General features: G+C 44.9%; 1 protein-coding gene across 3 annotated transcripts in view; it reads right to left on the reverse strand.

Annotated features, from left to right (window-relative positions):
* The window catches only part of LOC143285376 (uncharacterized), a 34789-nt gene that overhangs the window by 11598 nt on the left and 10691 nt on the right, over positions 1 to 12500 (reverse strand). For all 3 annotated transcript variants that reach the window (XM_076592601.1, XM_076592602.1, XM_076592603.1), the window contains 8 exons: positions 8827 to 9024; positions 7731 to 7934; positions 5881 to 6149; positions 4836 to 5067; positions 3388 to 3588; positions 2636 to 2725; positions 2145 to 2294; positions 1430 to 1680 (listed from right to left, as the gene is read on the reverse strand). In XM_076592601.1, the coding sequence (XP_076448716.1) occupies positions 1430 to 1680; positions 2145 to 2294; positions 2636 to 2725; positions 3388 to 3588; positions 4836 to 5067; positions 5881 to 6149; positions 7731 to 7934; positions 8827 to 9015 (1586 nt within the window). In that variant the 5' untranslated portion in view covers positions 9016 to 9024. The remainder of the gene's footprint in view (positions 1 to 1429; positions 1681 to 2144; positions 2295 to 2635; positions 2726 to 3387; positions 3589 to 4835; positions 5068 to 5880; positions 6150 to 7730; positions 7935 to 8826; positions 9025 to 12500) is intronic.

Consider the following 12500-nt stretch of genomic DNA (forward strand, 5'->3'; position numbering starts at 1 on the left):
GACAGGTTTCAGAAAGTGAGGTATCACTGGTATGAATTGAATACTACATCTCTGACAGGTTTCAGAAAGTGAGGTGTCACTAGTATGAATTAAATACTACATCTTGGACAGGTTTCAGTGAGGTGTCACTAGTATGAATTAAATACTACATCTTGGACAGGTTTCAGTGAGGTGTCACTAGTATGAATTAAATACTACATCTTGGACAGGTTTCAGAAAGTGAGGTATCACTGGTATGAATTAAATACTACATCTCGGACAGGTTTCAGAAAGTGAGGTATCACTAGCATGAATTAAATACTACCTCTCTACAGGTTTCAAAAAGTGAGGTATCACTGGTATGAATTGAATAGTACATCTTGGACAGGTTTCAGTGAGGTGTCACTAGTATGAATTAAATACTACATCTTGGACAGGTTTCAGTGAGGTGTCACTAGTATGAATTAAATACTACATCTTGGACAGGTTTCAGTGAGGTGTCACTAGTATGAATTAAATACTACATCTTGGACAGGTTTCAGTGAGGTGTCACTAGTATGAATTAAATACTACATCTTGGACAGGTTTCAGAAAGTGAGGTATCACTGGTATGAATTAAATACTACATCTTGGACAGGTTTCAGAAAGTGAGGTATCACTGGTATGAATTGAATACTACACCTTGGACAGGTTTCAGAAAGTGAGGTATCACTGGTATGAATTGAATACTGCAGCTAGTAAAAGTTTCAAAGGGGGAGCATCACTGGAATGAATTAAATACTGCAGCTAGTAGAAGTTTCTAAGGGGGAGCATCACTGGTATGAATTAAATACTGCATCGCGAAGAGGTTTCTGAAAGTGGAGTACCACTGGTATGATTTGAATAGGTATACCAGTGATTTGAATAGGTATACCAGAGAATTGAATAGGTATACCAGTGATTTGAATAGGTATACCAGTGATTTGAATAAGTATACCACAGCTGGAACAGGTTGCTGTAAGTGAAACATCACTGGTATGAACTGAACACTGCATCTCAAAGAGGTTTCTCAAGTGGAATTAAATACTGTAGCTGACCATAGAATCCCCTGATATTGTGCCAGAAACAGAGAGAGAATGTGAAAGGTGGAAATGGTGAGGGCAAGAGGTGTGAGGGTGGTGGTGGTAGGCGAGGAGCAGTGTCGCACACACAAGTGTAGGTATACAGAGCGGGGTAAAATCGATCAATCATGCAAACCACGTGGATATTTTTACATGTGAATGAGTGGGAGTTGCAGCTCACTAACGCAGAAAAAATATTATCTCGAATAATGACAAAAAAAAAATTATATATATATATATATATATATATATATATATATATATAAAATATATATATATATATATATATATATATATATATATATATATATATATATATATATAAGAAAAGAATGGAACCCCAGCTTCACCTGAACTGGGCATCGTGGATGTAGTGCAGGTTGTTGTTGGACAGACCCAGCTTCTGCAGCTTGCTCAGATGGCCTAGAATCTGGCCCCTGGCATCGCCACTGATCAGACCGTCCAGTTCGTTGTCGTCCAGTAACAACGTCTGCAGGCTACCCAGTTGACTGAAGAGTTCGTAGGGGATGTAACTGCACTGGTTCCCTGACATGTCCAGAAAGGTCAACTCTGCCTGCGCAGTCATGGCCCCGGGGCTGGGCTGGAAGAAGAAAGTGGTGGGTGGAGAGGGTATGTGTTACATTCTAGACATTTTTATTTGGCGGAAAATAACATCTCAAAGTGAGATTAAGTAGAAGACTATTCCAGGAAGACAGCACATAAAAAAAATCAAAACCCGCAAATGAAACATATGCAACTTTATTAGCCAGACAAATCACATGCAAATGAACATAAGCAAATTTGTTCGCCAGACAAATCACACATTAATGAAACATACGAAACTTTGTTCACCAGACAAAAAAATCGCGCACTAATGAAACATGCGCAACTTTGTTAGCCAGACAAATTACACACTAACGTAACATAAGCAACTTTGTTAGCCAGACAAAAAAATCACACACAAATGAAACATACGCAACTTTGTCAGCCATGCAAATCACACACAAATGAAATATACGCAACTTTGTCAGCCAGACAAATCACACACGCAGCTCTTGTGCTCACCTTCAGTGACCTAATGTTGTTGTTCTTCAGAATGAGAGTCCGGAGGTTGGTCAGAGGAAAGAGGAGTTTACTGGGGATGTAGCTCAGTTTATTGGACTGGACATGCAAGATGCGCAGATTCATCAAACCCACGAAACTGTCTTCCGCCACCTGAAAGAAAAAAAGATGGCAACATCAAAATGGTAAAACATGCAAACCAGTCCAAATCTATAAACATGTAAGCCCATTCAAATTTATAAACAGAACGTTATTTATTGTCAGAAAATATATAAAAAGAATTTTTAAAACAAAAGCAATACCAGCAAGAACATGTGGTTGGACTGAAATCTGGTGACAGTCGAAGTGAATCGTATAACTTCACACTTAAACATTTATTTTTTCATTTCTTTGTAAATCTCTCTCACACACACACACACACACACACGCACACACATCCACCCCCTCCCCCCCTCCACTTCCCCCCCCCCACACACACACACACAGAACTTTACCTCATAAATTGCGTTTTTGCTCAGGTACAGTTCCCGTAGTTGTGTAAGGTCTTGAAAGTCGCCACGTCGCAGCGCAGAAATTCCGTCCCCCTGACAGAACAATACAACAAATCCGTATACTACAACTGCTGCTACTACCGACAATAACAATAATAACAATAATAATAATAATAACCATCATCATCATCATCGTGAAAGAATTCTACAGCGCCATCCAGCAAGATATGGTTGAAAGCTCTGTGTGCTTCACAAGAAAAGCTATGATAATGCAAAAGGAAGCGGACGGAACACAGATACACATAAAGACTCACACTACAAATACATAACACACACACACGCACACACCCATGCACGCACACACAAAACAAACTCTTACCTGGAGTTGATAGCTAAATTTTATGTATACAAATGTAGAATCAACAAAGTAAAACCAACACTACAAATGTTCAAAAAAGACCTCAAACAGGCATATGAAGTAGACAAGTATGCCTTTAACATAACTGTGGAATATAACAAGTTTATGGAAAAATGGGCACTTTATAACTGTTTAATACAAGATTAAGCTACACAATGCTACCTTGGAATTTTGCCATTGAACATATATTGTTTTGCTGTTGTGGACTTGTCAGTACCTAGAACTTGATTATGTCCTTACCCTATACTTTCTAATGCACAAAACATAAAAATTCTGTATATGTAAACCTTTGTCTGAATAAAAAACGCTGAAAAAAACCCCCCAAAAAAACTCTTACCTGGAGATACAGTCTCAGCAGGTTTGCGGGGAGGTTTTTGGGCACGGAGGTTATGTCCGGGTTGTCATTCAGAAACAAGTTCTGGAGATCAGGAAGGTCCATAAAGGCGTTGTCGGCGACCTCTTGCACCTTGCAGGAGGACAGGTCCAGTTGCACCAGCTTGGGCAGGTGAGCGAACGCTCGTTCTGGGATCCTGCGTAACTGTTCAGGTAAAAAGAAAAAAAAAATTAAATAATCAAACAAAAAACAGAATGTTAATGTTGTGAAGGATGTGTTTGTTTGTTGTTGTCTGTTGTCTGTTAGTAGTTGTTTTTTCGGAAGAATTTCGTTGTGTTGAGTTGTGATGTGGTGTGGTGTGGTGTGGTGTGGTGTGGCATGGTGTGGCGTGGCATGGCAATGCGTGGCGTGGTGCGGTGTGGTGTGGTGTGGTGTGGTGTGGCATGGTGTGGCGTGGCGTGGCAATGCGTGGCGTGGTGCGGTGTGGTGTGGTGCGGTGTGGTGTGGTGTGGTGCGGTGATGTGTGGTGCGGTGTGATGTGGCGTGGTGTGGTGTAGCGTGGCGTGGTGCGGTGCGGTGCGGTGTGGCGTGGTGTGGTGTGGTGTGGTGTGGTGTGGCATTGTGTGGCGTGGCGTGGCGTGGCGTGGCGTGGCGTGGCGTGGTGTGGTGTGGTGTGGTGTGGCGTGGTGTGGTGTGGTGTGGCATTGTGTGGCCTGGCGTGGTGTGGTGTGGTGTGGCGTGGTGCGGCGTGGTGTGGTGTGGCATTGTGTGGCGTGGCGTGATGTGGTGTGGTGTGGCGGTGTGGCGTGGTGTGGTGTGGTGTGGCGGTGTGGTGTGGTGTGGTGTGGCATTGTGTGGCGTGGCGTGGCGTGGTGTGCAATTTGTGGCGTGGCGTGGCGTGGTGTGGTGTGGTGTGGCGTGGTGTGCAATTTGTGGCGTGGCGTGGCGTGGTGTGGCGGTGTGGTGTGGTGTGGTGTGGTGTGGCGGTGTGGCGATGTGGTGTGGCGTGGTGTGGCGTGGCGTGGCGTGGAATTGTGTGGCGTGAAGTGGAATGGTGCGCTGCACTGCGTTACACTGCATCACACTGCACTATACTGCACAGTACAGGAAGGTAAAAACAACAATAATAACAAAAAAACAAACAAAATACACCACCACCACCACCAAAATCAAAGAACTACCTGCTACCCCTCCCCCCCCCCCCCCCCCCCCGCCCCTCTCTTTGTCTCACTGTGACTCTCTCTCTGTCTCTCTCTTGCTGTCTCTCTCTCTCTCTCTGTTTCTGTCTCTCTCTCGGTCTCGGTCTCTCACTCGGTGTCTCTGTCTCTGTCTCTCTGTTTGTCTCTCTGTCTCTGTCTCTCTGTCTCCCTCTGTCTCTCTCTCTCGGTCTCTCGGTCTCTCTCGGTCTCTCTCTTTGTGTCTGTCTCCAGCACCACCTTCCCACTACTCACGGTGTTGTGGTTGAAGATGAGCGTGCGCAGCGGGGTGCGCGAGAGGATGGAGAAAGACAAGGAAGGGAGGGTGCCCCCCAAGTTGATGCTGCGGATGTCCAGGGATTCCAGGTTCAAGTCCTGGCTGAGGCCCTCCAGTACGTTCTGCAGCTGCCTGCCGTCCAGTGGGTTCCATCCGATCTTGAGGGACTGCAGGAAGCTCAGGGGCCGCAGGGCGCCCGCAGACACGTTCCTAAAACCACCAACCAACAGATTAACAAAGAATAAAGAGTGGTAACTCTCGCCATTCACAAGGTACACAACTTCAAGTCAACGCTGCTTGTGCTACCGATTAAGCCAGCACACAGGTAAATAAAAGTGCACTGGAACAAACCCAGACACGTCCTCAAAAAAGGAAGTGCTGGTGGGGGGGAGGGGGGATGGGGGGGGGGGGTGATATTCAGCAGTCGTTTCCCAGCACAGTTTAAAGGATTTGCAAGATCACTTCAAGACGGAGGAAAGGGGGAGGGGGGGGGGTATTTTGTCTGCAATTGTTTCCCATAAGTACAGTTGAAAGGATTAGCAAGATCGTCTCATGATGGGGAGATGGAGGTGGGGGGTGGGGGGGGGGGGGGGGCGTTGGGCGGTTTGATACACATTTCAGAAAAGCAGCAATGAAACTTTTTTTTTTTTTAAGAAAGGCTCAAAATGATTTCTGTCAGTATTGTTATATGACATAAATTAGTTTGAAACCACCTTGATTTATTCTACTTTCTTTTCATCAAGACTACCTCTTAATTCATCCGAAAGCTTTGCAAGTCATAATATGCCCCTGGTACTATAACAGCAGAGCTTTATCAAATTTACTGTGTTTTGATTTGTATTTTTCCGGCTGGAAACGCTTCTCATCCTTTGATATTTCTCAACCGAGTACAATAAAATGGCACAGAACAGGAACTTTGTGCTGCAGTGTTATCATCAGCAGCAGCATCTGGGGAATCCTTTACTAAACTGCATTCATTACCCACGTCTTACCGCTGAACACACGTTTAAAAAAACATCTTACTTCAGTCCGTTCCGGGCGATCTCTAAGCGACGCACGGAGGACGAGTTGCTCAGCATGGCAAAGGTCTGGTTGGTGAGCACCGTGATGTTGTTGTTGCTCAGTACAATGGCATTCAGCGCCTTGAGGCTGACATAGCCTTCCGGGAAGGTGGCGTTCTGGATCTGGTTGGCCTCCAAGTAGAGCTTCTTCAGGCCGGGCAGGGAGGAAAGGTCAGGGATGGACGTCATGGTGTTGGCCTGGAGGTTGAGCAGGGACAGGGTGTCCACGTCCTGCCACAGAGAATAACAAACAAACAAAGGGCGATAACAGGTGTTGGCCTGGAGGTTGAGAAGGGACAAGGTGTCCACGTCCTGTGAGGGGACAAACAAAAAACAAACAAACAAAAACAAAAAAAAAGGGCAAAAGGCAAACAACACATCGCGACAATGTATGTGGCAATGTGACACAGTACATGACAGACTTGTCTTTAGAAGCTGATGTGTTGATTTGTTTACACATGTGTTTAATCAGAACACGTGGTAACTGGCCAAACGCTGATGCAGTGCTTTGTTTAAACATGTATTCCTTCTGAACAACAAAAAAGAGTGATAATTCTCTCCATTTACAAGATTTAATATTGGAAAGGAAAAAAAAGGAAACATTATTTCAACATCAGTATGGTAAGCAGTTAAGTTGATTTGTCGAAGTCAAAACAATAATTTCTGAATAATATATGTATTCAGAAATATCACACACACACACACACACACACACACACACACACACACACACTGTCTGTCTGTCTCTCTCTCTCCCATAACAAATGAACAAAACCGTCACCAACCTAACCATAGCCATCCAGCCAGCCAACCAGCAAACACTATACATCCAGGCAACCAGCCAGTCAACCACCCATGCAGCTAGCCAACCAACCACCCATGCAACCAGCCAGTCAACCACCCATGCAACTAGCCAACCACCCACCCATGCAACCAGCCAGATAACTACCCATGCAACTAGCCAGCCACCCACCCTTACAACCAGCCAGTCAACCACCCATGCAACTAGCCAACCACCCACCTATGCAACCAGCCAGATAACCAGCCAACCAGCCACACATACAACCAGCCTACCACCCATACAACCAGCCAGCCAACCACCCATGCAGCCAGCCAGATAACCACTCATGCAACCAGCCTGCAGAACATTCATGCAACCAGCCAGCCAACCACCCATACATCCAGCCAGATAACCACCCATGCAACCAGCCAGCCAAACACTCATGCAACCAGCCAGATAACCACCCATGCAACCGGCCAGCCAACTAACCAGCCAACCAGCCACCCATGCAACCAGCTAGCCAAACACTCATTCAACCAGCCAGCCAACCACCCATGCAATCAGCCATACAACCAGCCAACCAACCACCCATGTAACCACCCATACAACCAGCCAGCCAACCGCCCATGCAATCAGCCATGCAACCAGCCAAACAACCACCCATGTAACCATTCATGCAATCAACCACCCATGCAAGCAGTCAACCAACCACCCATGCAACCAGCCAACCAACCACCCATGCAACCAGTAAGCCAACCACCCGGCCAACCACAAATGCAACCAGCCAACCAACCACTCATGCAACCAGCAAGCCAACCACCTATGCAATCAGACATGCAGCCAGCCAGCCAATCACCAATGCAACCAGCAAGCCACCCACCCATGCAACCAACCAGCAAGCCAACCATCTATACAACCACCCAACCAACCAGCAAGCCAACCACCCATGCAACCAGCACGTCAACCACCCATACAACCACCCATGCAGCCAGCCAGCTAATCAACCACCTAACCAGCCAGCCAAGGCCCACCTGGAAAGCCGGAGGGGGGATGCGGGAGATGCGGTTGTTGGTCAGATAGAGCTCTTTGAGCAGAGGCAGGTCACGGAAGGCACCAGGCAGGATCGTCTGAATCTGGCTGTTCCGCAGGTACAGCTTGGTCAGGTGCGTGAAATTGAAGAAAGAGTTCTCCCCCAGTACCACAAAGTTGTTATGGTCCAGGTACAGAGTTTCCACCTGCAGAGAGAGATGGAAGAAATGTTCAGGAAGGAAGACTGGAAGGGAGGAACAGGAGAAAGCGGAAAGGAATGATGGAGGAGGGGGTGGAGGAGTTGAGGGAGGGGGGGGAGGTGCGGAGGTGGGGGGTGGGGGGGGGGGGCGGAGTGAGGGGTTGTGGGAAGGGGTGTGGAGGTTAGAGAGAAGACTCAGTTCATTTTGCTTACTCAGCTGACCAGCGCAAACTCCTTGGCTCCTTTCATTCGCCAAAAATAAAAATTACAAAACAATTATACACACACACACACACACACACACACACACACACACACACACAAATATATATATATATATATATATATATATATATATATATATATATATATAAGAAGAAAAGTTCAAAAACAACAGCACAACAAGAAGTAACACCAATACCACCATCAACATCACCATCAATATCACCACCATCATCAACATCACCATCAAAACCAACACTACAACAACAAGTAACACTACAACAACCATCAACACCACCACCAACACCACCATCACCACCACCATCAACATCACCATCAATACCAACACAAGTAACACGAATACAACCATCAACACCACCATCAACACCACCATCAACACGGGGGAATACATCTGATAAATGACGAACGAGACAACAACAACCATCAATACCAACACCACAACAAGTAACAAGAACACCACCATCAACACCACCATCAATATCACCATCAACACCACCATCAACACCACCATTAACACCACCATCAACACCACCATCAATATCACCATCAACATCACTATCAACATCACCATCAATTATCACCACCAGAACCAAAAAGAAGAGAAGGAGGAACAAAAAGGTCCAATCCAACATCACCGTGAGAAACGGCAACCTCACCACAGACGGAATTCCTTTCGGCACAGCCGTCAGCCGCTTGCCCTCACAGTTGACAGAATCCCCGGACTTGCTGCACGTGCAGGGAGGGGGACATTTCCAGGGGGGCGGGTCACCAGTGGACAGTCCGGCAGACAGCACGGCCACCAGACCCACTTGAAAGACGTACAGCGTCCACATGTTGCTCTTCATGATGCGTGGCTGCAAGGCAAGAAGGGTTTTCGTTGTGTACGTGTAGGATATAAGAACGAAAAAAAACAACCCAACAACCATACATCTAAAAAAAAAAAACCCCTCTCTCTCTCCCTCCTCTCTCTCTCTCTCTCTCTCTATATATATATATATATATATATATATATATATATGTGTGTGTGTGTGTGTGTGTGTGTGTGTGTGTGTGTGTGTGACAAAAAGCTCACTGTAAGCAGGGTTCATGGGCAACGTCCTGCTTGGGGATCTAGCTGAAGCTGACAAAAATTTGTCGTTTCCAGCTCCCAACACTGTGTGCAGGAATCAGCACTGTTTTATTATTCTGCAGTCTTCGCTTCTTCTTCTTCTTTTCTCTTCGTGGGCTGCAATTCCCACTTTCACTCGTATGTACACGAGTGGGTTTTTACATGTATGACCGTTTTTACCCCGCAATGTAGGCGCCTAGCCATACTCCGCTTTCAGGGGTGGTGCATGCTGGGTATGTTCTTGTTGCCATAACCCACCGAACGCTGACATGGATCACAGGATCTTTAACGTGCGTATTTGATCTTCTGCTTGCGTATACACACGAAAGGGGTTCAGACACAAGCAGGTCTGCACATATGTTGACCTGGGAGATAAGAAAAATCTCCACCCTTTACCCACCAGGCGCCTTTACTGAGATTCGAACCCGTGGCCCTCAGATTGAAATTCCAACGCTGTAACCACTCTGCTGTTGCACCCATCAGTCTTTAGTTCATTTTATTTCATTTGCATACATGCACAAAACAAATGAAAACAACAACAACAACAACAACAACAACAACAAAACAACGTTTCTAAAGGCCAAAAACTCCGTAAGCTATCGTGGCCTTCTGTCTGAAAAACCTGGGGGACATTTAGCAATATCACCAGAGGTCAATATATATATATATATATATATATAAACTAAAGAGCAATCTTAACACACACACACACACACACACACACACACACACACACACACACACACAGAGAGAAAGAGAGAGAAAGGGTGGAAAGCCCAATGATCGAATGAGCCATGCAATACAGCAATTCAGGCATGCAATAACTAAGACATCAACGGTAGTGGAATGTCAGTGACAAACACAGGCCGCAAGCGCGTTTGGGCTATACATACTTCATGCTTGTAATGCAGGTAAACACGGCTAAAACACACACACACACACACACACACACACACACACACACACACACACACACGCACGCACGCACGCACGCACGCACGCACACATGTGGCGTCTGTGTGTATGTGTGCATCGATTCTCGCCTACCCCCCCCCCCCAACCCTCCTCCACCGACAGCTTGCCACCCCACCCCCACCCCTCCCTCGGAAATCTCTCCCTCTCCACCCTTCACGGATACAAACTTGACATATTTCCAACAGAACAACTTTATTCACCAGACTCAACAGCGGACGTTATTGGGAGCATGAATTATTGTCATGGAAACTTCCTAGCTGAACACAGACCCACAGCAACTTTCTTTTACCGTGTCGCCTTCAAAGAGGCATCAAAGCATGTAAACTAATTCATATCATATGATACACCACATTTGCTTACAACTTTCGTCCAAAGGGCAATGGAAACACGCACATTCATGCACGCACGTACACACAAACACACACGCATAAACACACACACATGCAGGCCTACATACACACATGCACAGACCTACCTACCAACCTACCTACCTACCTACTTACATACATACATACACGTTTGTATGCATACTGACAGGCATATATAATCAGCCTACATGTCTGTACATAACCAAACAACAAACGAAAGAAGTATCGTGGAGAGAAAAAAAAAAAAGAAGAGGAAAAAAGAACAACAGATTAATACAGAAAGATAGATGGAAAACAAAGAAAGACTTACATCAGACTTAGCAACAATTAGTACCTGGGTTGTCGAAGATGATGCACCAGGTAATGATCAATCCTTTTTTTCAAGGCAAAACTTAGATGAAACTGAGGATTTAGACGTTGATATCTTTTATGAAAAAAATATTAAAACAATCACTGAAGCAGCTGAAGTGAGTACGTATGGCACTGAATGGTGATCAGCAAGTGTTTAGTGTGCATGGTCCATCAAAACAGAAAGTAGTGAGATGTCATCACCCTTTCCTCACATAGGCTTTCCTATTCACACTGTCCTCTTCTCATCACTTGACAACGGGCCTATGGTCCGAAACGTCGTGTCAAAACAAAGAGGATTCAACTACCACCCAAAAGGTTTTTATAAACTTTAGTTTTTTGTCTTTGAAGAATCCTGCAGTCATTTTTCTCTTCTTCCCCAGCTGAATTATTGATTCCAAAAAGAACATCCGCCAGAAATGGAAAGCACAGTGGTAATATTTGGTGGAATCAAGTGGGTGCAGAGGCTGTTGAACTCAAAAAGAAGACTTTTAAACAGTGGGCATATTTTTAATGAATGTGCAGATCATCTTGCAAAACGTGGAGCTAAAAACGCTTTAAATGCAGTTGAACTTCCTCATCGTTTATCATCATCTGAAATGTATAATATTGTTGAAAGAAATATGTAATTAAATTCCTTTCTGTCTTTAGAAGTTAACACTTTTGCCTTATCAAATGCTAAAAGAACTGGCAGGGTTGTCAAGAGCATGGCATTTAGGTTATTACTAAATGCCCCATATACAAAATATTGTGAAAATACTGAATGCATTTTCAAGGGTCGTTTAACGGTAGAGCACGTTTTAACCCGCTGGAACCTTTTTTGCCTCCAGAAATTACTAACACATGTTACCAGTTTCAAATGTTAATTTTTTGGGGGAAAAGTTATGTATTTCAAAATGTTCTTTATTAAAGTTAGCTAGTTATCTGTTAAAAAGTTCCAGCTGGTTGTTTATTGTAGGTCCCCACATCATCCTCTTTTCAAATACTAATCCATAGAAGTATACACAGACAATATTTGATTATTGATTAATTTTCTGTCCTAATCCCACTTGCCCCGTTCCCCCTCTCACACACACTCTTCCAATATTATGTTTTTCTTTCTCAAATCACTGACACTCTTCCTCTCCATTTTACATTTTGTACTCTATCATTTCCACATTCTGTTCTCTCTCTCTCTCTCTCTCTCTCTCTCTCTCTCTCTCTCTCTGTTTTCCTTCCTCAATCCCCCCATCCCCTCGCAAACAAAGGAAAGAGTAAAAAGAGCAAAAAACATGGACAAACAGAAAAGACAAAACATTCAAACAAATCTCTGGACTGTGTTAACTGTACAGGGCTTTGTGTAGTTGCTGGCATTAGCTGTTGTGCCACACAATCCTCTCAAAGCAACGTAACATTTCCGGGCTTACAAACACTTTCCGGAAATACGGTGTCTCTCCATCCACTCACACTGACTCACATAATGCATACTGTCACGGACAAGGAGGGTTATGTGTGCGTGTGTGTGAACGCTGCCACTTATGGTAGACCCCTC

The sequence above is a fragment of the Babylonia areolata genome, chromosome 9, assembly GCF_041734735.1.
Source record: "Babylonia areolata isolate BAREFJ2019XMU chromosome 9, ASM4173473v1, whole genome shotgun sequence".
NCBI classification, from domain to species: domain Eukaryota; kingdom Metazoa; phylum Mollusca; class Gastropoda; order Neogastropoda; family Buccinidae; genus Babylonia; species Babylonia areolata.